We start from the raw sequence: 25541 nt of genomic DNA, 5'->3' as shown, positions 1-25541 counted from the left end.
CAGCCCCCCCCCCCCTCTCTCTCACCTGCACAATCTCCCACACCGCCACCTGAACTGATGAGCTCTCAGCCAACTAGCCTTCTCGCCATATTCATACTGCACCTCCCTTTGACCGGCAGAGCTGACCCCCCACCTTCCCTGTTGTCAACCAGTTGAACTGTCCCTGTGCTTTTTTCCTTTCCGCCAGCAATTCCCTCATCGGGGCCACCCAGTATCTACGATCCACCTCTACAATATCTTCCACCAACCTCTGCCTCTCCATCCTCTCAATTCTGTCCCCATGGGCCTCATAGGAAATAACCTCCCCTGGACCACTGCCTTCAATGCCTCCCAGAACATAGCCACAGAAACCTCCCCATGTTGATTTAGCTCCACATAGTTCCTTATCAGCAATGCCACCTTCTCACAAAAACGTTTTAGCTGCCAGGAGTGCCAAATCCAATCTCCATCCTGGCCTCTGTGCCTGCCCCGCCCCAAGCCTCAAATCCAGGTAACGCGGCACATGGTCCACGATTATTATCCCTGCAAACTCTGCCTCTGAGACCCCCCCGACAATACTGTTTTACCGACCACAAAGAAATCAAGGCGGGAGTGCACCCAAGGGACATGCAAGGAGGAGTATTCCCACTCCCTGGGTGCCCAAACCTCCATGGATTGACACCCCCTCCCCCCCATCTGGTCCATGAATATCCCCAACTCCTTCTCCATCCCTGAGCTAACCACTGACTTGAGGCTAGATCTATCCAGCCTGTGTTCCAGGACAATTGAAATTGCCCCCCATGATCAACTGATGAGAATCCAAGTCCGGAATGGAAACCAACATCTTCTTCATGAAGTTCACATTGTGCCCAATTGGGACATACAGATTCACTAAAACCACCCATGCTCCCGCTAGCACCCCATTCACCATCACAAACCTACCCCCTGATCCCGCACCTCCCTGGCCATCACAAATGTCACCTTTTTACTAAACAGGATCATAACACCTGTTTTTTGACACAGGTGCCAATAGTAAGAAAATTAAACAGTTCAATAAGAAAAAAACACCCACAGTTGCAAGAACACCACGTACAACCACCCTCCTCTCACGTCATTCCTTTTCCCAAAAATCGCCCATTAACTGGGCAGAAAGGACCAAAACCAACACCGTCAAGCAGGAGCCATGCTTTATGCAACCGATCAGACCCATGGTCGTCACCGCAAGTCCCACTCCCGTGTTTTAAAATTTTTACATTGTATTGATATTTTACCCAATGGAGGACTATTCCCACTTCCCAGTCTCTTTATATTTTACATTATATTGATAATAGTTTACCCCAGTCTCTCTATATTTCACATTATATTGATTATAGTTTCCCCAAGTCTCTCTCTAGTTTACCCCAGTCTCTCTATATTTCACATTATATTGATAATAGTTTACCCCAGTCTCTATAGTTTACTCCAGCCTCTCTATATTTCACATTATATTGTTAACAGTTTACCCCAGTCTCTATAGTTTACCCCATTCCCTCTATATTTCACATTATATTGATAATAGTTTACCCCAGTCCCTCTATATTTCACATTATATTGATTATAGTTTACCCCAGTCTCTCTCTATTTACCCCAGTCCCTCTATATTTCACATATTGATAATTGTTTACTCCAGTCCCTCTATATTTCACATTATATTGATAAAGTTTACCCCAGTCCCTGTATATTTCACATTATATTGATAATAGTTTACCCATCTCTCTATATTTCACATTATATTGATAATAGTTTACCCCAGTCTCTCTATATTTCACATTATATTGATAAAGTTTACCCCAGTCCCTCTATATTTCACATTATATTGATTATAGTTTACCCGTCTCTCTATATTTCACATATTGATTACATTTTACCCCAGTCTCTCTATATTTCACATTATATTGATAATAGTTTACCCGTCTCTCTATATTTCACATTATATTGATAATAGTTTACCCCAGTCGCTCTATATTTCACATTATATTGATAATAGTTTACCCCAGTCCCTCTATATTTCACATTATATTGATAATAGTTTACCCCAGTCTCTCTATATTTCACATTATATTGATAATAGTTTACCCCAGTCTCTCTATATTTCACATTATATTGATAATAGTTTACCCGTCTCTCTATATTTCACATTATATTGATAATAGTTTACCCCAGTCCCTCTATATTTCACATTATATTGATAATAGTTTACCCCAGTCCCTGTATATTTCACATTATATTGATAATAGTTTACCCATCTCTCTATATTTCACATTATATTGATAATAGTTTACCCCAGTCTCTCTATATTTCACATTATATTGATTATAGTTTACCCGTCTCTCTATATTTCACATATTGATTACATTTTACCCCAGTCTCTCTATATTTCACATTATATTGATAATAGTTTACCCGTCTCTCTATTTCACATTATATTGATAATAGTTTACCCCAGTCGCTCTATATTTCACATTATATTGATAATAGTTTACCCGTCTCTCTATGTTTCACATTATATTGATAATAGTTTACCCCAGTCCCTCTATATTTCACATTATATTGATAATAGTTTACCCCAGTCCCTCTATATTTCACATTATATTGATAATAGTTTACCCCAGTCTCTCTATATTTCACATTATATTGATAATAGTTTACCCCAGTCTCTCTATATTTCACATTATATTGATAATAGTTTACCCGTCTCTCTATATTTCACATTATATTGATAATAGTTTACCCCAGTCCCTCTATATTTCACATTATATTGATAATAGTTTGCCCCAGTCCCTCTATATTTCACATTATATTGATAAAGTTTACCCCAGTCCCTCTATATTTCACATTATATTGATTATCGTTTACCCGTCTCTCTATATTTCACATATTGATTATAGTTTACCCCAGTCTCTCTCTATTTACCCCAGTCTCTCTATATTTCACATTATATTGATAATAGTTTACCCGTCTCTCTATATTTCACATTATATTGATAATAGTTTACCCCAGTCCCTCTATATTTCACATCATATTGATAAAGTTTACCCCAGTCCCTCTATATTTCACATTATATTGATAATAGTTTACCCGTCTCTCTATATTTCACATATTGATTATAGTTTACCCCAGTCCCTCTATATTTCACATTATATTGATAAAGTTTACCCCAGTCCCTCTATATTTCACATTATATTGATAATAGTTTACCCGTCTCTCTATATTTCACATATTGATTATAGTTTACCCCAGTCTCTCTCTATTTACCCCAGTCTCTCTCTAGTTTACCCCAGTCTCTCTATATTTCACATTATATTGATAATAGTTTATCCCAGTCTCTCTATATTTCACATTATATTGTTAACAGTTTACCCTGGTCTCTCTCTATTTACCCCAGTCTCTCTATATTTCACATTATATTGATAATAGTTTACCCCAGTCTCTCTATATTTCACATTATATTGATTATAGTTTACCCCAGTCTCTCCCTATTTACTCCAGTCTCTCTATATTTCACATTATATTGTTAACAGTTTACCCCAGTCTCTAGTTTACTCCAGCCTCTCTATATTTCACATTATATTGATAATAGTTTACTCCAGCCTCTCTATATTTCACATTATATTGTTAACAGTTTACCCCAGTCTCTCTATATTTCACATTATATTGATAATAGTTTACCCCAGTCGCTCTATATTTCACATTATATTGTTAACAGTTTACCCCAGTCTCTATAGTTTACTCCAGCCTCTCTATATTTCACATTATATTGTTAAGTTTACCCCAGTCTCTAGTTTACTCCAGCCTCTCTATATTTCACATTATATTGTTAACAGTTTACCCCAGTCTCTCTATAGTTCACATTATATTGATAATAGTTTACCCCAGTCGCTCTATATTTCACATTATATTGATAATAGTTTACCCCAGTCGCTCTATATTTCACATTATATTGATAATAGTTTACCCCAGTCGCTCTATATTTCACATTATATTGATAATAGTTTACCCCAGTCGCTCTATATTTCACATTATATTGATAACAGTTTACCCCAGTCTCTATAGTTTACTCCAGCCTCTCTATATTTCACATTATATTGATAATAGTTTACCCCAGTCGCTCTATATTTCACATTATATTGTTAACAGTTTACCCCAGTCTCTATAGTTTACTCCAGCCTCTCTATATTTCACATTATATTGATAATAGTTTACATGTCTCTCTACATTTCACATTATATTGTTAAGTTTACCCCAGTCGCTCTATATTTCACATTATATTGTTAACAGTTTACCCCAGTCTCTATAGTTTACCCCAGTCTCTATAGTTTACCTCAGTCTCTCTCTATTTACCCCAGTCTCTCTCTAGTTTACCCCAGTCGCTCTATATTTCACATTATATTGATAATAGTTTACCCCAGTCTCTCTATATTTCACATTTTTACTGATAATATTTTACCTTCAGTGTCCTCTCCTCGAGTTCGTTACCTTGAACGTCCCTCCTGTAGCCGGCGGCCAATCGGCACCTTCCTCCGTCAGCGGCCAGCGGCCAATCAGCGTCGTTCCCGTGTGGCGGCCAATCAGCGCCGTCCTCCGGAGGCAGCCCGTGACCAATCAGCGGCGCCCTAGGCCGGCGGCCAATCAGCGCTGACCTACGGCGGCGGCCGGTGGCCAATCGGCGGCTGCCCCCGCCTGCAGCCAATCAGATTCAAATCCTAACGGCCGCTCTGTCAATAAACTTTATTGTCAACCCCCGTCCCCGAGAGGGAACAAAGGAGGAGGCGAATTAAAAAAAAAAACAGATGCTCGTTATTTTTTTCCCCCTCACCTCACGCTGAGGGCTAATGTCGGTGGGTGGAAACGGAGCCCCGCTCGCCTGGTGATTTTTTAAAAACATTTTTAAATAGCTCAGTGGGTGGGCGGTGACCGGGCGAGAAAGGAGTCGGAGGAATGGCGAACGCTGGCAATCTGAACGCGGTGAGGGAGACGATGGACGGTGAGTCTGTCTGCACCTTGCGTTATCTTTAACCCTTTCGAGGGAGGTGGGCATCGCTGACGAGAACTCATTGCCCCTGGAGGAGGAGGAGGAGGAGGAGGTGGTGGTGGTGGTGGTGGTGGTGGTGGGTGGTGGTGTGATGTGATGTGATGATGAGCTGCCTCTTACCTGCTGTTGCACCTCTGCTGTGGGCACAGGTCCCCTTATCGAAGGAAAGATGTGCTGCCCATTGGAAACCGCCCAGAGGAGGTTCACTAGGTTGGTCCTGGGCATGGAGGAGTTTTCTTATGAGGAAAGGTTGAGTAGGTTGGCTCTGTGTTCCCCATGGAGTACAAAGGAATGAGAGGTGACCTATTGAGGCATATAGGATTCTCGGGGGGGCGCCTGAAAGGATAGACGTTGAGAGAATGTCTCCCCTTGTGGGAGAGTCGAGGGCCAGAGGGCATAATCTCAGAGCGAGGGGTCGCCCGTTTAAGCCTGCGATGAGGAGGAATTTCTTCTCTGAGGTTAGCGAATCTGGAATTCCTTACCGCAGAGTAGAGGGTCGTTCACGTTCCATCGAAAACCTACAGTGCCGAAAAAGGCTATTTGGCCCGTCAAGTCTGCACTGACGCTCCGAGCGAGGGCTCTACCTCGGCTCACTCCTTTGCCTTATCCTCGCAATCTGATGCATTTACCCTGGCCGATCTAATTAACCTGCACATCTGTGGACTGTGGGAGGAAACTGGAACGCCCGGAGGAAACCCACGCAGGCACAGTGAGAATGTGCAAATTCCACACAGTCACCCAAGGTTGGAGTTGAACCTTGGTCACTGGTGCTATGAGGCAGCAGTGCTTACCATTGTGTCACCATACCATGTTCAAGTTTGAGATATGCAGGTTTTTAATCAGTAAGGGTTATAATTGGGGGATAAGGGTGGGAATGTGGACTTGAGGATTATCAGATTAGTCAGGATCTCATTGAATGGCTGAGCAGACTCAATGGGACAAATGGACCACATTGGCTCCTATGTCTTCTGGTCTTATTTTGACCCAGCCACAGTAAAGGAATAACAATATATTTCCAAGTCAGGATGGTGAGTGGCTTGGAGGGTACTTCCAGGTGGTGGTGTTTCCATGCATCTGCTGCCCTTGTGCTTCGGTGATAAGAGGCCATGAATTTGGAAGTTGACGTCGAAGGGGCCTTTCTGAACTGCTGTTAACCATGTTGAGTTAATGTAGCAATCATTCATCTTTTTCCTGCTTTCCCTTGCAGCCTCAACTTAATGATTGGTCTGGGAACTTTAACTCTGTTTTCTCTCTGCAGGTGCTGTCAAATCCGCTGAGCATTTTCAACATTTCTGTTTTTATTCCATTGGCATCTAGTATAGTTAGATGGAGTTGTTACAGCACAGACAAAGGCTATATGGTGATCATGTCCATGTTGCCCCTCCTAGTGGAAATTAATGTACTGCCACATATCCGCTCCCACCCCACATCCTTGCACATTTCCTCCTTTTCAGACATTTAGAAAAAGGTACTGTAGAAGGAGCACACTGGGCTAAATCGCTGGCTTTGAAAGCAGACCAAGGCAGGCCAGCAGCATGGTTCAATTCCCGTACCAGCCTCCCTGAACAGGTGCCGGAATGTGGTGACTAGGGGCTTTTCACAGTAACTTCATTGAAGCCTACTTGTGACAATAAGTGATTTTCATTTCATCCCTCCCATCGTGTCTACACTGGCCAAAGTGCAAGTCCCCTAGTCTATTTCTGCTTTTCAGTACTTGGTCCATAGCCCTGGGCGATATGGAATTTCAGTGCATAACCAATAACTTTTTACATTAATTGAGGGTTTCTGCCCCCACTACGCTTTTTGGCAATGAGTTCCAGGCTGCTACCACTGAGTGAGAAATATGTTTCTCATCTCCCCTCGAATATTACTACCAATTACTCCAAATCTCTGTCCCCTGATCGCCGACCGTGCTGCTAATGGAAATGGGTCCTTCCGATTTGCTCTATATCGAGGCCATTCTCAACTTTGTGTACCTCAATCAAATCTCCCTTTTGAAAAAGGAACATTCTACATTAAGGACAATTGAAATTTTTAGTCTCCAATTTAAGCTGTTTGTGGGGTCGGGAAGGCTGAGGGGTAGCCTGATGGAAGTCCTGAAGACAATGAAATTGTTTGGGGGTAGACATGAAGAAGATATTTCCACTTGTTTTCATTTGTCTCTTTACCATGACTAGTAGCCCTCCCTTTGCCTTTTTCCCATAACATCCTTGTCATTTAATCTCTGTACCCTATCGTGGGCACTCTTATTATTCCTCCTCATCCACCATGCCTTTCAAAGGCATAAAAGTGCCATGTGCCTCTTTCTGCCCATCTGAAAGGGCAGACTGAGATACAGTTTAACGTCTTCAAAAGACAGCACCCTCAACGCAACAGCACTCGCTCACCACTGAACTGCTTGGATATTTGCCCTGAATGCCCTGGGGCTGGGCCTTAACTGCTGACTTTTTCATTCACGTGGCATGTCCTGACATAGCCCACAGCTAATACAAATGGTGTGTTGAAGTCTTTTTTTTCTCGTTTTTTTTGTTTGTTTTTAGCTGTGTCCAACACATGGCAGGAACAATAACAGGCAACTTTTTCTTTTTGAACTTGCAAAGAGTGCACTCATTTATGGAATGTTGTTTATCTGTTGGCTTCAGATTAGATTTTGGAGCACGGTGCCTGAGCTGCTCCTCCTCCAGTGAGTTGTTGTCCATCATTTACAACTGGATGTGTCCGAACTGGAGAGCTTAGACCTAATTAGATGTTGTGGGATTGCTTGGCTCTGTCTATCACTTGTTGCTTATGCTGTTTGGCACACAAGTAGTCCTGTGTTGTGGCTTCACCGGGTCAACTTCACACTTCATAGATATGCCTGGTGCTGCTCCTGGCATGCCCTCCTTCACTCTTCATTGAGTCAGGTTGATCGCCTGGCTTGATGGTGGTATGGGTTTACTGATTGTGGTTGAATACAATTCTGCTGATGGCCCACAGCGCCTCATGGGTACCCAGTATTGAGTTGCTAGATCTGTTCTAAATCAGTCCCATTTGACATGGTTGATGATGAAGGGTATTTTAAATGTGAGGACAACTCCCTAAGGGCTGTGCCATAGCCACTGTGACCGATACCTTCATGGACAGATAAATCTGTGACAAGTGGATTGTTGAGGGCGATTAGGTTTTTCTTGTCAGTTCCTTCATTACCTGCAGCAGAGCCAGGCTAGTAACTGTCCTTTTAGGGCTTGGTAAGCTACTGAGCCACTCCTGGTGATGGACATTGAAGTCTCCCACCCAGACGACATTCTGTGCCCTTGCCATTCTTGGTGAACCCCCCACCATGTCTGCATGGGTTTCCTCCAACAGTCTGAAGATGTGCAGGTTAGGTAGATTGGCCATGTGAATTGACCCTTAATGTTCAAAGGTTAGTTGGGGTTATGGGGATAGGGCGAGGGAGTGGCCTAGTAGGGTGCTCTTTCAGAAGGGCGATGCAGACTTGATGCGCCGAATAGCCACCTTCTGCACTGTTGGAATTCTATAATAGTTTGTGCATAAAACAATGGGTTTTACATGGTATAACGATACTGTCATTAAAAGACAGCTTACCCTCCAACTCAATATTATGGCATGTCTGATAGTTTCATAAAACACTGCCTAAATCACTTCAGACTTCACATTGCATTAATTCTCAGCCCCATGTATTTGATTCACACACATCCCACTTAACTATGTAATGTGGCTTACAGCAAATCATTAGGGCTCAACACTCCCATATTTGCTGTAAGCAATTTTTAAAAGTGTCAGTGTGGGTTAGATGTATGCAGAGGTTAATGAATCTAAAATTATCTACCAGATTTGACAAACCTGCTGATTAAATACTGCATGCAATCGCATATTACATGTTGAACACTGGCGTCTGACTAATTTGGTAGAATTTTTTGAGGACGTTACCAGTGCAGTAGATAACGGGGAGCCAATGGATGTGGTATATCTGGATTTCCAGAAAGCTTTTGACAAGGTGCCACACAAAAGGTTGCTGCATAAATTAAAGATGCATGGCATTGAGGGTAAAGTGGTAGCATGGGTAGAGGATTGGTTAACTAACAGAAATCAGAGAGTGGGGATAAATGGGTGTTTCTCTGGTTGGCAACCTGTAACTAGTGGGGTCCCTCAAGGATCAGTGTTGGGCCCGCAGTTGTTCACAATTTACATAGACGATTTGGAGTTGGGGACCAAGTGCAGTGTGTCAAAGTTTGCAGACGACACTAAGATGAGTGGTAAAGCAAAAAGTGCAGAGGATACCGGAAGTCTGCAGAAGGATTTGGATAGGTTAGGTGAATGGGCTAGGGTCTGGCAGATGGAATTCAATGTTGCCAAGTGTGAGGCTATCCATTTTGGGAGGAATAACAGCAGAATGGATTATTATTTAAACGGTAAGATGTTAAAACATGCTGCTGTGCAGAGGGACCTGGGTGTGCTGGTGCACGAGTCTCAAAAAGTTGGTATGCAGGTGCAACAGGTGATTAGGAAGGCTAATCGAGTTTTGTCTTTCTTTGCTAGAGGGATGGAGTTCAAGACTAGGGAGGTTATGCTGCAATTGTATAGGGTGTTGGTGAGGCCGCATCTGGATTATTGTGTTCGGTTTTGGTCTCCTTACCTGAGAAAGGACATATTGGCACTGGAGGGAGTGCAGAGGAGATTCACTAGGTTGATCCCAGAGTTGAGGGGATTAGATTATGACGAGAGGTTGAGTAGACTGGGACAGTACTCATTGGAGTTTAGAAGGATGTAGGGGGATCTTATTGAAACATATAAAATTATGAAGGGAATAGATAGGATAGATGCGGGCAGGTTGTTTCCACTGGTCGGGAAAAGCAGAACAAGGGGGCATAGCCTCAAAATAAGGGGAAGTAGATTTTGGACGGAGGAGGAACTTCTTCACCCAAAGGGTTGTGAATCTCTGGAATTCCTTGCCCAGTGAAGCAGTTGAGGCTCCTTCTTTAAACGTTTTTAAGAAAAAGATAGATACCTTTCTAAAGAATAAATGGATTCGGGGATATGGTGTATGGGCCGGAGAGTGGAGCTGAGTCCACATAGATCAGCCATGATCTCATTAAATGGCGGAGCAGGCTCGAGGGGCCAGATGGCCTACTCCTGTTCCTAGTTCTTATGTTCTCCATGAATCATCACTAATTTATTTTTACTTGCAGCTTCTCAACCATTATCTCACTTCTACCTCATTCTCCAAATGCAATGGTGACTCCAGCAGTCAGTATAATAGCAGAACCTCATGGGTTACATTTTGCAAAAGCAGTGTGGTTAGCACTGCTGCCTCAGTGTCAGGGACCCAGGTTCAATTCGGGACTTGAGTGACTGTGTGCAGTTTGCACATTCTCCCCGTGTTTGTAGGTTTCCTCCCGGTCCGGTTTCCTCCCACAGTCCATTGATGTGCAGGTTAGGCGGATTGGCCATGCGACATTGCTCCTTCGTGTCCAGGAATGTGCAGGTTAGGCTATGGGGTTACAGGAATAGGCAGGGTCAACGTGGCAATGGACCTGAGTTCTGTGCTCGTTCGGTGGGTTGGTGCAGACTCGACGGGCCGAATGACCTGTATTGTAATTATTAAGTCCTGGGTCACTTCTATGGAACAAATTAGGCCATGTGAAAATTAACAGTGAGCATATTAAGATGAACCAGTTGATGCATTTGGAAAATGGGGCAAGGTATTTCTTAATGTGTTTCCCTGCTACTGCAGTGTAATTTGACCCCATGAGGAGAGCATGTCCTCAGTCATATATTCATGCAGATACTGACAGTGGAAGGATTTCTATTAGGTTGAGCTGATTCTAATTTACCAGCAAGTATTAAGATTAAAAATGAAATTGGAATAAAACAAAAAAGGGGTTTGATAAGGGCAGCTGTCTGAAGGAGGGTTTTGATTTGTGAAGTAGCGTTTCAGTGCGAAAAGCAAGTGTTTATCTACGCGATTAGTAGAATGGAGTCTGCACATTTTCCCCGTGTCTGCGTGTGTTTCCTCCTAGTGCTCTGGTTTCCTCCCACAAGTCCCGAAAGACTTGCTATTGGGTGAATTAGATGTTCTAAATTCTCCCTCTGTGTACCCGAACAGGCACCGGAGTGTGGCGACTAGGGACTTTTCACAGTAACTTCATTACAGTGTTAATGTAAACCTACTTGTGATAATAAAGATTATTATTATTGTTAATAAAACAATGGGGGTGTAGAAGAGGTGACTTCAGCGTGGAGACGTAAGGGAATTGGCAGTTGTAAGCTAAAAGCCAGGTCCACAGGGTGGGTGGCATCAAAGGGAAAGAATGATAGATCCATAGCGCAATAACTGGGGAAAGGCACAACACCAGGTTAAAGTCCAATGGTTTATTTGAAATCACAAAACTTTCGAAGCTCTCTCTCCTATATTGTGATTGTGAACCTGCCTCCACTTCACCCGATGAAGGAGCAGCGCTCTGAAAGCTTGTGATTTCAGGTAAACCGTCGGACTGTAACCTGGCGTTGAGACTTCTTACTGTGCCCAACCCAGTCCAGTACTGGCATTTCCACATGGGCTGAAGGGCCTATGCTGTGCTGTACTGTTCCAAGTTCTATGATGACTGATAAAGGCAGTCTCCCGTATGCCTTCTTAACTACCCTATTAACCTGTCCTGCTGCCTTCAGGGATCTGTGAACAAGCACCCCAAGATCCCTTTGTTCCTCTGAGCTTCCTAATATTCTGGCATTCACTCTCTTGTCTTGTTACTCCTTCGAACGTGCACTTTTCAGGATTAAATTCTATCTGCCACTTGATCTGACCGTCTATATCTTCCTGTAACCCAAGACTTTCTTCCTCACTATTAACCACCCTGTCAATCTTTGTGTCATCTGCAAATTTACTTAGCATCCCACCCACATTCTCATCTATATTGTTTATATACATTTGTTATGAAAAATAAAAGAGACCAAGCACAAATCCTGTGGTATGCAACTGGGCACCAGCCTCCAGTCAAAAATAGCCTTCTACCACCATCCTCTGTCTCCTAACACTAAGCCAGATTTGGATCCAACTTGCCAAGTTGCCCTGAATCCCATGCGCTTTTGCCACTTTTATCGTCTCCCATGTGGGACCTGGTCAAAGGCTTTGCTGAAATCAATATAAACTACATCAACTGCAGTACCCTCATCCCTACAACTGGTCACCTTGAAAAATTCAATTCAAATCATTAGGCCAAAGCCATGCTGACTATCCCTGATCAAACCTTGCCACTCGAAGTGGAGACTAGTTTTCTCCAATAGTTTCTTTACCACTTGTGAGACTCACCGGTCTGTAATTCTCTGGCTTATCTCTACCACCTTTTGGAAACCACATTAGCTGTCTTCCAATCCTCTGGCACCTTCCCTGTGACCAGAGAAGAATTTAAAAATTGGGTCCGAACCCCTCTGTCAGAGAAGTGTGGGTAGTTGGTAACAATGGGGTAATTTCATGTGATACAGTGCGTGTATCACCATCAGTGTAGTTAAATGTACGTTGTGGTGTATTATAATCCTTGTCATGTGTTTTTCTTTTAATAAATATTCTTAAATTGATCACAAAATGATTGGACTGTTCCTTCCTGGTTTGGATATCTTTTGTCTCAGTATACCAAATTGAAAATGTACACCACTAAGAACTGGGTGTTCCAAATTACTCTTCTGGATTTTGGATTGCCTCACATTTAACATCAGCGGGGTCTTAACACAAGTGTGGCAGTCAGCAGTACATCATTGTTCACCTTGACTATTGAGAAAAGTCAATTCCTCTACAGTTTCCAAGTCTGATGCTCCTCTTCACACACTATTTATTTTGGTTTTACTTTTGGATTACTGTTTCTTCTAGTCCCCCCCCCCCGTCCCCGTCCCCCAAAAAATAAAAGGACAGTTTTATTACAATGCTGCACATAATTCGAGTATGTTCTTCAAGAGCTTGCGTTTGCTGAAATCATCAATATATTTTTAATGACAATAAACAAAAGACTTATCTTGAAAAATAACACACTGTCAACTTAAATTACAGTTTTAGTTGTTCCCACAAATATGTTCAATTATTCAATTATTTTAAAGCTTTTGATTTCGATGCCAACATTTGTTGATTATTCCTCCAATGTAGCTCTTAACTTAATTGCACTGAAATGATAGGCTACTGTGTCTTAATTGCTATTACCTGTACTAAAATGCCATGCTTTGTGTGAGAAATGGGAGTATTTTGCATATAGGGACACGATCATTATTTTCTCATGTCATTATATCTTCCCTCACCACTGTTCCACACAGGCTCTGGCTCAAAAGCTGAAGATCTTCAGAGCTACATGGCTCTGCTAGCCGAGGGCATTCATGGTTATGTTTCATGAATTTCCAATCCTCTCCACAGTCAATAGGATTGATCTGGTTGTGTTATCATTCCTGCATAAAGGCTTTGCAGCGGTAATACCAGCCCTGCTGACAACCAAGTTGGCCAGTCTTGTTGATTCCTGATGGGAGAAGTTCCTTTGCATTTGTACATGTGTTGGCTAATTTGAAAGGCAGCAGTGGGGGTTACATTCTTGGGAATGGAAAGCATGTAAGAAACTACCCCTGGGCTTGAACGTCATTGTTGCTGGCACTTTTGGAACAGAGGTCGATGAGGGTCATTGTCTAATTTGTCCTTTCCGTTCTTAATGTAACTTGCATCCTTATGGGTGGAGCGATACCAACAAAAGGGTACACTCAGCTGCTGGATAGCACAGGGCAAAAGCAGCTGGTAAATTTCCCCCATTTGTAAGCTTTCATGTGGCAGCACAGTGGTTAGCATTGCTGCCACACAGTGCCAGAGACCCTGGTTCAATTCCGGCCTTGTGTAGAGTTTGCACGTTCTCCCAGTGTGTGTGAACTTCCTCCCATAGTCCAAAGATGTGTAGGTTAGGTGGATTGGCCATGCTAAATTACCCAGTGTCCAGGGATGTGCAGGTTAGGTTATGGGGGATACAGCTGGTTGGGTGGAGAATGGGCCTTGGTAGGGGTTTCTTTCAGAGGGTTGGTGCAGACTTGATGGGCGGAATGGCCTGCACTATAGGGATTCTACGATACGATGTTTCTGACTACCACCTTGGACTTTACTTTGACATGACCTTGGGAGTTTTGAACATGTCATAGAATGTACAGTGCAGAAGGAGGCCGTTCGGCCCATCGAGTCTGCACCGGCTCTTGGAAAGAGCACCCCACCCAAGGCCAACACCTCCACCCCATCCCCACAACCCAGTAACCCCACCCAACACCAAGGGCAATTTTGGACACTAAGGGCAATTTATCATGGCCAATCCAACTAACCTGCACATCTTTGGACTGTGGGAGGAAACCGGCGCACCCGGAGGAAACCCACGCACACACGGAGAGGATGTGCAGTCTCCGCACAGACAGTGACCCAAGCCGGAATCGAACCGGGGACCCTGGAGCTGTGAAGCAATTGTGCTATCCACAATGCTACCGTGCTGCCCATGACCTAATATTAGTCCAAGGTAAACTGGCTTAAAGTTGTATGGCAGTTTTCTCCTAAATTTAAGTTAACTTCATCCTTTGCACCTCTTGTTCCTAAGATGAAAAGAACTAATCTGTGTCTTTTTAGGTTTGGCCTGCAGATGATTAATCACAGCTGTTGGTTGGCTTATCGAGTGCATGGTCCAAGGACTACTCCATTGTGGGGCGGATGTTTGAGGGCAAATCAACATCTGACATGAGGGAGGCTTTCAAGTGTCAGTTGAAAGGAATTCAGGACCGGTATGTCCCTGTGAGGAAGAAGGATAAATACGACAATTTTCGGAAACCTTGGATAACGAGAGACATTGTAGGCCTTGTCAAAAAGAAAAAGGAGGCATTTGTCAGGGCTAAAAGGCTGGGAACAGACGAAGCCTGTGTGGAATATAAGGAAAGTAGGAAGGAACTTGAGCAAGGAGTCAGGAGGGCTAGAAGGGGTCACGAAAAGTCATTGGTAAATAGGGTTAAGGAAAATCCCAAGGCTTTTTACACGGACATAAAAAGCAAGAGGATAGCCAGGGAAAGGGTTGGCCCACTGAAGGACAGGCAAGGGAATCTATGTGTGGAGCCAGAGGAAATGGGCGAGGTACTATATGAATACTATGCATCAGTATTCATCAAAGAGAAGGAATTGGTAGATGTTGAGTCTGGAGAAGGGTGTGTAGATAGCCTGGGTCACATTGAGATCCAAAAAGACGAGGTGTTGGGCGTCTTAAAAAATATTAAGGTGATAAGTCCCCAGGGCCTGATGGGATCTACCCTAGAATACTGAAGGAGGCTGGAGAGGAAATTGCTGAGGCCTTGACAGAAATCTTTGGATCCTCACTGTCTTCAGGTGATGTCTTCAGGTGATGTCGCGGAGGACTGGAGAATAGCCAATGTTGTTCCTCTGTTTAAGAAGGGTAGCAAGGATAATCCAGGGAACTACAGGCCGGTGAGCCTTACTTCAGTGGTAGGGAAATTACTGGAGAGAATTTTTCGAGCCAGGATCTACTCCCATTTGGAAGCAAATGGACGTATTAGTGAGAGGCAGCATGGTTTTGTGAAGGGGAGGCCGTGTCTCACTAACTTGATAGAGGTTTTCGAGGAGGTCACAAAGATGATTGATGCAGGTAGGGCAGTGGATGTTGTCTATCTGGACTTCAGTAAGGTCCTTTGACAAGGTCCCTCATGGTAGACTAGTACAAAAGGTGAAGTCACACGGGATCAGGGGTGAGCTGGCAAGGTGGATACAAAACTGGCTAGGTCATAGAAGGCAGAGAGTAGCAATGGAAGGATGCTTTTCTAATTGTAGGGCTGTGAATAGTGCTGTTCCGCAGGGATCAGTGCTGGGACCTTTGCTGTTTGTAGTATATATAAATGATTTGGAGGAAAATGTAACTGGTCTGATTAGTAAGTTTGCAGACGACACAAAGGTTAGTGGAATTGCGGATAGCGATGAGGACTGTCAGAGGATACAGCAGGATTTAGATTGTTTGGAGACGAGGGCGGAGAGATGGCAGATGGAGTTTAATCCGAACAAATGTGAGGTAATGCATTTTGTAAGGTCTAATGCAGGTAGGGAATATACAGTGAATGGTAGAACCCTCAAGAGTATTGAAAGTCAGAGAGATCGAGGTGTACAGGTCCACAGGTCACTGAAAGGGGCAACACAGGTGGAGAAAGTAGTCAAGAAGGCATACGGCATGCTTGCCTTCATTGGCCAGGGCATTGAGTATAAGAATTGGCAAGTCATGTTGCAGCTGTATAGAACCTTAGTTAGGCCACACTTAGAGTATAGTGTCAATTCTGGTCGCCACACTACTAGAAGGATGTGGAGGCTTTAGAGAGGGTGCAGAAGAGATTTACCAGAATGTTGCCTGGTATGGAGGGCATTAGCTATGATGAGCGGTTGAATAAACTCGGTTTGTTCTCACTGGAACGACGGAGGTTGAGGGGCGACCTGATAGAGGTCTACAAAATTAGGAGTGGCATAGACTGAGTGGATAGTCAGAGGCTTTTCCCCAGGGTAGAGGGGTCAATTACTAGGGGGCATAGGTTTAAGGTGATAGGGGCAAGGTTTAGAGTAGATGTACGAGGCAAGTATTTTTTACACAGAGGGTAGTGGGTGCCTGGAACTCACTACCGGAGGAGGTGGTGGAAGCAGGGACGATAGTGACATTTAAGGGGCATCTTGACAAATACATGAATAGGATGGGAATAGAGGGATACGGACCCAGGAAATGTAGAAGATTGTAGTTTAGTCGGGCAGCATGGTCGGCACGGGCTTGGAGGGCCAAAGGGCCTGTTCCTGTGCTGTACATTTCTTTGTTCTTTGTATCAAAGAATTGGTCCCGAGATGCACAGCCCCTCTGTGTAGAGGGCACTTCCAGTTTGTGGATGAACATCGAACATACAGGGCCGAAGGAGGCCATTAGGCCCATCGAGTCTGCACCGACCCACTTAAGCCCTCACTTCCACCCCATACCTGTAACCCAATAATCCCTCCTAACCTTTTTTTGGTCACCAAGGGCAACTTATTATGGCCAATCCACCTAACCTGCACGTCTTTGGACTGGGAGGAAACTGGAGCACCCGGAGGAAACCCATGCTGGCACGGGGAGAACGTGCAGACTCCGCAGAGACAGTGACCCAGCAGGGAAAAGAACCTGGGACCCTGGCGCTGTGAAGCCACAGTGCTATCCACTTGTGCTACCATGCTGCCCTATGGCTTGGTACTTGGTTTAAATATTGAGCAGCAAGATTGCAAGAATACTGCCTTGAGGCAAATTATTTTCTGTCTGCACCATCAGCTTCCCATTTGGTCCACAAAGAAATGGGAGTTGAGATATAAAACCGCAATTGCCCTGCTCCTGTGCCAATTGTCTTTATTCTATGTAGATGCTGCCGACTTGTATTTCCTCTTTTTATCTGATTAATTACCTCTGTAAGTTGTGGATGCTATAGTTCTACCAGAGACTAGAAGATACGGCACGTCTGATCGTCTCTGTTCTCCCCCGCTGCATCCCTCTCTCCCTGCTCCAAAAGAAGCTCTGGAGGTTTGGAAATTAGTAAAACTACTCCAATCATGTTTACCAGCACAAAAAGCCTAGTTTGAAAGAGTGTTTCCAAAACTGATTCAGTCGAAAAATAAACCAATGTTCCTCCACCTACAAATAATAATTGTGCTCAGTTTAACATTGCAGTCAGTGATCAAAAGAAAAACACTTCTGATTCCTTTTTGTTAAGCGTTCAAAAAGCTGGAGTAGTCCTTAATCGCACAAGAGTCTTTTTTGCCAATGAAGCAAACAATGAGAAAACACTTTCATACAGAGTCTGGAATACACTGCCTGGAAGTGTGGCGGAGGCAGGCTCAATTGAGGCATTCAAGAGGGCATTAGATGATTTTGAAGTGCAAGGAAGGGTATGGGGAAATGCAGGAGAATGGAACTAAGTCATAATTCTCATTTGGAGAGTTGATGCAGACACAATGAGCTGAATGCCATCCTTCTGCACTGTAACATTCCTGTGAATTCAGTGTGCTGGATAGTAGTGGAAACAGTATTATTGCTTTTCTGAATAATTTTTTTTTTTTTTTTAAAGAGTACTTCAAGGCTGAATTAGCATTATAATACTCAATGGCACAATACAAAATACTGCTCATAATGGTGGAACATGTGGGATTGAATGCTTGGAAGAGATTAGTGAAGTTAGATTGGGTATAGTCATGAAAGAATTTGAAACTGAGTACAAAAAAACTGAAATGAAATGGGTTGAACAGGCATATCCAAGTAGGGGGTGCATATTTAAAATTCTTATGGGTGGGTAGGGGACCAGTGTGGTGTGCCAGTTTTGGGAAGGAATGGAAATTATGTTGCTCCAAACAAATCAAATCCATGTCTCTATGAACAACCATTAAGATGAGAAGGCTGATTTATCGCCTTGCCTTCTCAGTTATTGCTCTGTCCCCTGCGCCCAAAGTCTGTTTCTCCAGCCTTATGCGTCCAGCTCATTGGTATTGCTCCTTTTTGATATATAGTAACTGTTGGTAGAAGGAAATACCTAGAATATGTATTACAACGAATGCTTTCATTGCCTCTTTATTTCCTTTTGAATTGGGTGGGCTAATGAACCTTTCTACATCCATGTGGTAGTCTGGCTCAAACAACTTCAGTCCTTGCAGGTTGTTATTTAATTGAATGTTTAAAACAATGCCTAGTAAGTATCATCTTTCCACTCTTGAGGGTTGTAGTATGAACTAATTGTTTCTTGATTATGGTATTGCATAGACCTGAAGAGGAAACTAATGTGCTTGTTGATGATCTACTTGTATCATCTGAGGGGTTAAGGAATGCTGTTGAATGGAAGTCTTAAGGCAGACAAATTTTTGAAATATAAAATCTTGTATTTTTGGGGGGGGGGGAGGTGGGAGCTTTGCTCACTTTAATGGGTGGGGAGGCGGGGAAAATATCCCCTGCTTGGCTAACATATATTGAGATAGGTACTATTTCAAAATGATAAATATCTGCTTTTTTAAGTTACTTCCAAAGGGAATTTTCTAAAATCTCACATGCGTAAGCAGCTTAGACCTGTCATTCGCATTTAAGTAACTTGCAGATAATGGGGCATAACTTCCATCCCTTGGGGCGTCATACCCAGGGATTACCCCAAAGATGCAAAGGAGGACATCCTGAAAGCTCCCCACGTAAGGATTGCACATTGGTTGCCCAAGAAGTTCAGACTTTGGACAATTACCTTGCGCCAGGAACCATCCACTTTATTCCAATTAAAATCACACGTTTGGATAGTTACAACTGTGTGACAGGAATAGTTACTTCCAACTCCCGGGTAATTATAGTACTGACGATGTATTAATCCCCTTTTTGTGTTCTCTTCGTGAAAGTTCAAACTTTATATTTCTGCCAGTTGGGTTCAAGTAGAGAATTGCTAGATAATTTTGGCCTATATTTGTGAGTATTTGATTGGGGAGGGGTGGGGGGCAAGAGACTCTCATCGGGAGTCCCAATCCAGAGATTTGAGCATAGAATGTTAACACCATGTTTTTCAGATGAGACTTTGAATCAAGTCCTTGTCCAGTGGCTATAACGATCCCATAGCATAAATTTGAAGAAGCCCTGGGGCGTTCTTTCCATTATCCAGGCCAATATTTATCCCCAAAGCATTATCTGCTTATTATGTTGGGGTCTGTGGGCTCTTTATGTGAGAATTGCCTTGCACAATTCCTAACTTTTATAACTGGTAATTCCCCAAAAAAATTCAAAAGTATTTGTACAGCACGTTTGGGACACTCTGTTCTGAGGTGCTATGCAAATGCAAGTAACTTTTACTTACTGTGTTTCTTCCAGTTCTCCTTGAAATTTCGAGGCTGCTGAATACTGGTCTTGATATGGAATCTCTCTCGATTTGTGTCCGCCTTTGCGAGCAAGGAATCAATCCAGAGGCCTTGGCTTCCGTCATCAAGGAACTGCGCAAGGCGACTGACTCGCTCAAAGTAAGAAAGATTGATGTGCAATAAAATCTGATTCATGTTACATAGATTGTATCAGGAAAGAAATCCTTTTGACCCTTGTACCAGTGTCTGCTTTCGGGTATCTTTTAGAACTGATTTTATCCTGATTTGCACCAGGAGAGCCGGCATTTTGTCATAACGGAATCTGGTGGATAATGGATCTAAAACCTGTGATGGATAATATGTAAAGGATTAGCTAGAGAAGCAGCAGAAATCCTGCCGATGATCTGATGGATGAGTGCTCTACTAGTTTAGCATTAATGGGCTTTGTTTTATACGAGTGTAAATTTCCAATTTTACTTATCAAATATGATTTTCTTAAGCTGCAATATCTTGGAGTTACTAATCAGTATTTAATTGCAGTTTTGCAGTTCTGAGTAAGAAAATGGTTTATATAGATTTATTTTTAAATGATTGAATACAGATGTAGACTACGTGGTGAGAAGAAAAACAGTTTTGTGGTTCTAAATACAAATAGGGCATGTCTTTACACTGAAATCTGGCACTACCTAATAAGATCTTCAGGCCTGTAAATTGGCAGTTTCCTAAGAATTGAATAGTAACCAAATTTCGGATTAGCAAATCCACATGGTTGAACAACAATTGACTCCAGCAGGAATGTGCTGTGAGCAGGAGTGACTGGTGCTTAAATCTTGAAACCAAAATTGTAATAAAGAATAGTCAGCATGAATTTCAAAAGGACAGGGCATACTTGAACAGACCTATTAAATTCTGTGGGCAGATAAGGGTAATACAGTAATTTTAATGATTTGTACTTTAAAGCAAAGAAAATAAGATTATTATGAGGTGTTCAGATTATTAAAAGTTTTGACGAGTAATAAAAAAAACTTTCCATTGTCAGCAGAAGACATAAATTTAGATCAATACTACAAAAGCAATATATGGCAGATACTGAAAATCTGAAATAAAAACAGAAAATGCTGGAAAAAGTCTGTTCTGGTAACATCTGTGGGGAGGGAGAAACAACCTTTCGAATCCAAAACGATTCTTCGAAATTGAGGACCGGTAGAAATGTGCTGGGTTTTTATGCTTTTGAAAAAGGGTGAGTGGCTGGTGGAACAAAAAGGAAAGCCTGGGATGGGTGTGGTGGACATTAAGTACCAAAAGTCATGGGACAAAAGGCAAATAGAGTGATAATTGTAGTAAAGAAACATAGCGTAGGTTCAGAATATATGTCAGTGGCAGAATAAAGGTCAACTCAGTATGAAAGTTTTAAGGTCATTGATGAAAGAAGATGTGTGATGAGAGTTTTCATGAATCAAATAATTTTCTGGAATGCAGTATCTGAGGGTAGTGGAAACAGACTTGGTAATGACGTTCAAAAAGAAATTGGAAACATACTTGAAGGGAGAAAGTCCCACTCTTTTGATCTAAGAGCTGGCACAAGCACAAATAACTAAATGGACACCTCAGACTGTACACTACCACATTATAGAATTATAGAATTTACAGTGCAGAAGGAGGCCATTCGGCCCATCGAGTCTGCACCGGCTCTCTTTTTTGAAAGAGCACCCTACCCAAGCCCACATCTCCACCCCATCCCCATAACCCAGTAACCCGACCCAACACTAAGGGCAATTTTGGACACCAAGGGCAATTTAGTATGACCAATCCACCTAACCTGCACATCTTTGGAACGTGGGAGGAAACCGGAGCACCCAAAGGAAACCCAAGCATACACTGGGAGAACATGCAGACTCCGCACAGACAATGAACCAAGCCGGGAATGGAACCTGGGACCCTGGAACTGTGAAGCAATTGTGCTAACCACCATGCTACCGTGCTGCCAGACTCTGCCTAGGTCAGAGAATTTAGTGTTAGAATAAGTAGCAGAATGGAAAGCAAGCTACTTACAAAACAGGGTAAGAATATTTACTCGGGCACAACAAAGATGGGAAGTAGTGGGTGGGATCATTGTTCACAATTTACATATGGTAAATGATTTGGAAATCAAAATTACAGCTTCAAAGTTTACAGTAACACCAGATCTGTGGTTGTGTATCGTTGAGCCTGGGGATGAACACCACTGAATACAAGACATTAATAATCTTGTATTGTGCATGTGTATTTTGGAAATTAATTTCAATATACATATTTGAGGTGGTACATTTTGATAGCAGAAACAAGGCCATATATTCCTTGGGAATTTGGAGTCTTAAAATGAGAATAAGGAGCAGAGAGCTCCAGGATAACAGATTCACAAATCATTAAAAATAGAATCTAAAATAAAAGCAAACTACTACAGATGCTGGAAATCAAGACAGAAAATGCTGGACAGACTTGGCAGGTCTGCGAGCAGCAAGTCAGAGTAATGAGGCTTTAAAATAAAAAGGAATGGAGTTTATTTCTACAAAAATAGAATTTGAAATTAGAGATATTTAAAGTTGTGTGGAACCATGTACATTGTCTGGGCTCCATATTGTGAATCAGTAGAGAAAATACAAAACATATTTATACTGATGATACTAGAACTGAGGTTATAACTATCAGGGAAAGCTGAACTGGTCAGTGTTATTTTTCTCTACCATTATAAATAGAAAACTGAGAAATGACCTGATTGAGATCTTTTAAGATTATGAAATAGTTTAAAAGGGTAGAAATAGTTTTAAATGGGTAAATACAGAGAGACCCCATAAATATAAGGTTGTGACTATCAGGAACAACATTCATGCCAGAGGGTGGTTAGAACAGGCTACCATGAGGGGTAGTTGAGGCAAGTGGCATTGTTGCAGTCAAAGAGAAGCTCTAAGCATGAGGATGAAATAAATAGGAGGTTATGCTAGTAGGTTGGAAGGAGGCTTGTGTGGATTACAAACACTGGCAGAGACGAGTTCGGCTAAGTGACCTGTTCCTGTGCTGTGAAATTATTTGTCCTCTTTGCTATGGTGCACTTTGCTAGCCAACGTGAAGTCGTTCATAAAATATTTGAATTATTTTTAAAATATGCACACTGTAGCTATATCTTCATTGGGACTGAACCCAAATTGAAAGAAATGGTGCACAAGTATCCAACATAGACCATAGAAGGAATGCATTGTAGGGCTAGTGTCTGATTCACTGCAGCAGGGACAGGAGAGTACTAAACAATAGTTTCTTTTCTAAAAAAGAGCAGTCTTTGACAAATAAAATATGGTACCATGGGAGGGGGGATTTTTAAGCCAAAGGTTCTACAATCATGTTACATTTATTTTGATTTGGACAAATTAATTTATATAAATCATGAGTACCCAGAGCTAGTCACATCTACACAGGTTACATGAATGGTATTGTATGACCAGCGAGGTCTTGTGGCACAGTGGGTAGCATCGCTGCCCCTGAGCCAGGAAGCTCTGGGTTCAATTCCCACGTTAAGCATGGGAGCGATTTACTGGTCAACCGTGTGTCTGTAGAAGACAATGGCAGGTCACTGCAGTAGGTTGCCACGCATAACCATAGACCAAGGTTTCTGATGCCCTCTTTAAGGCATGGAAGAAGAATGTATGACCAAATCTTATCTCAAATGTACTGCTGTATTATAGAATTTTTTCAGTGACAACTGACTAATCTCTTGATGGTCTTTAGTATTACTGTAATACGTGTTTGTGCACTTATGTTTCATTTATAACACATTGTTATGTAAATTATAAACAGAGGGGAGACGTTAAGGAAAAAATACTGCACCTCCTTTAGTTTCCACATTTGTAGTACTAAATGAACTGAAGAACCTGCACTATACTTAATTTGGACATTGTTTCTTCTCCCCCTTAGGTTGCTGAGAATATGACTGGTTGACATCCGCTTTGTGAAGGAGCTCGCAGCTTGATGCCTGTATCAGGTTACACTGAAAATCATTGAGATGAAAAAGATGTATAGAACTGACAAAATATCATTTTTGTACCCAAGAATGTAAAAATGGTAAATCTCACATTGTGGAGTAGTCTGTTGATGTTGAAATGTATGTGCTTGCTATAAAGAACCACAATGAATTTGTTTGCCTGTATTTAGAATGTGCATTGTTGAGTTAAAAAGGATACATATGAAAAGCACTGACTGCTTGCAGGAGGGAGGCCAGTTACTAAACCTTACACAGTATAATTTAATTTGGATTATGCGGCGAGAAGTAGCAATTTTAAGTTTAACCATGATTGATCCGGAGACTGATTCTAATTATGCTTTTTGATGTGGCCTTTCTGTTTTGAGCGCAATATGTACTTCAACTTAAAGCATGAGCGTAGGTCATTCTGAAGCTGATCCTTTACAATTTTTTTAATTGTATTATACATCAGGGTGATGTGAATGTTATTTAACATGCTTTGTCTTTTTTCCCCATAAAATTATACACCACTCACCTATATAGTTAATCACAATGTGTTGAAAATAAGCAATGGTCAATTAAATCCATTTAATTTCGAAAAGTGATTCCGATTGATTTGTTGTTTGCAATACTGTAAATTAATATTATAATTTATAATTGTCATAACTATCAAGTCGACAAATTCAGATTGTAGAATCCTACTGGATCCAAAGTTTGAGGATCCTGTGGTTTTTCTGCAGGAAACTAACCGATTCACTCCAGGATTATGGTTTGTGAACATTGCCTTGTTTTTATACTACTGTATAAATACACTCCATCCTTTTTGTTTTGGAATGTGTTCATTTTTAACATGTTGTTTAAAGTTACTGTACAATCTTAATATGGTTTTATATCAGTGGTTAAAGTTACAGAAACTTTTTTATAAATGTACACAATAAAACCAAGTTTGATTTTTAGTTGATGCATGTTTTAAAATGATCTACAGTTTATTTACAAAGTATCTATAGCAGTTAAATTCAAATTGCACTTTTTGATTCATTTTCATATTTAATTAGATTATCTTATTTAACTGATTTCATTTTCATACTTGTTAAATGGAATGTAAACGTGGTGCTGTCCACCTCTTGGAGTATATAAAGTCAATTTATTCTTCAGCTAAACATAACAATGAATTTAAAGTTGAAAAGAAAAATGGCTTTAACCCTTTAAATGCTGACATTTCATCAATGCAGAAGCTAAATATCTGTTCTGTGTTGCACCCAAAATAAACTTTCTACAAATATATTTTATAAATACACCAATCATGTCCTTGGGACAAGACACCCAAAATTTGAGTATTCAACCCTATTTTAATGTTTGTAGCAAGCTGGCTATTGTGTTTCCAGAGCAAGTTCATCAATCTTCAATGAACAAATATTTGGTAACAGCCTTCAGGTATGTCCCAAATTGGAAAGATGAGCACAGGAAGGGGTTGTCCAGATCATGACTGGCAACTGCCCTCTGGAATGTTTTGGAGCTGGGAGGAGTACTTTACTCCTAGCTCCATATGAAAGATTTGTTTTCAGTCTTGCTTTATATTGACAGCTGCTTGTTAAGGGAAACTGTGGGTCTCACCTAATCCAGTGGATGGGTAG

General features: G+C 41.9%; 2 protein-coding genes across 4 annotated transcripts in view; one reads left to right on the top strand and one right to left on the bottom strand.

The window, feature by feature from the left end:
• bora (bora aurora kinase A activator) overlaps positions 1-4566 on the bottom strand; it is a 35559-nt gene extending 30993 nt beyond the window's left edge. For 2 of the 3 annotated variants that reach the window (XM_072476131.1, XM_072476132.1), the window contains exon 1: positions 4466-4565. The gene's annotated coding sequence lies outside the window, so the exon portion shown is untranslated. Of the gene's footprint in view, positions 1-4465 lie in introns of all 3 variants that reach the window. The other variant, XM_072476133.1, reaches the window with a different exon arrangement.
• Positions 4567-4739: 173 nt separating this feature from the next.
• On the top strand, positions 4740-24868 carry mzt1 (mitotic spindle organizing protein 1). Its single transcript, XM_072476134.1, has 3 exons — positions 4740-5002; positions 19930-20075; positions 23862-24868. Exons 1-3 carry the CDS (start codon positions 4957-4959, stop codon positions 23883-23885), a joined length of 216 nt encoding a protein of 71 aa, XP_072332235.1. The 5' UTR covers positions 4740-4956; the 3' UTR covers positions 23886-24868.
• The last annotated feature ends 673 nt before the right edge of the window (positions 24869-25541 follow it).

The sequence above is a fragment of the Scyliorhinus torazame genome, chromosome 15 (assembly GCF_047496885.1).
Source record: "Scyliorhinus torazame isolate Kashiwa2021f chromosome 15, sScyTor2.1, whole genome shotgun sequence".
In the NCBI taxonomy this organism is placed as follows: domain Eukaryota; kingdom Metazoa; phylum Chordata; class Chondrichthyes; order Carcharhiniformes; family Scyliorhinidae; genus Scyliorhinus; species Scyliorhinus torazame.
This window is presented reverse-complemented; position numbering and strand designations above follow the sequence as displayed.

What these genes read in the sequence shown, in the direction of transcription:
- mzt1 (XM_072476134.1), top strand. Translation starts at nt 4,957, where the DNA reads ATGGCGAACGCTGGCAATCTGAACGCGGTGAGGGAGACGATGGACG. An exon ending in GGTGAGGGAGACGATGGACG is followed by an intron (nt 5,003 to 19,929) that starts GTGAGTCTGTCT and finishes TGTTTCTTCCAG; the next exon opens with TTCTCCTTGAAATTTCGAGG. An exon ending in AGGCGACTGACTCGCTCAAA is followed by an intron (nt 20,076 to 23,861) that starts GTAAGAAAGATT and finishes TCTCCCCCTTAG; the next exon opens with GTTGCTGAGAATATGACTGG.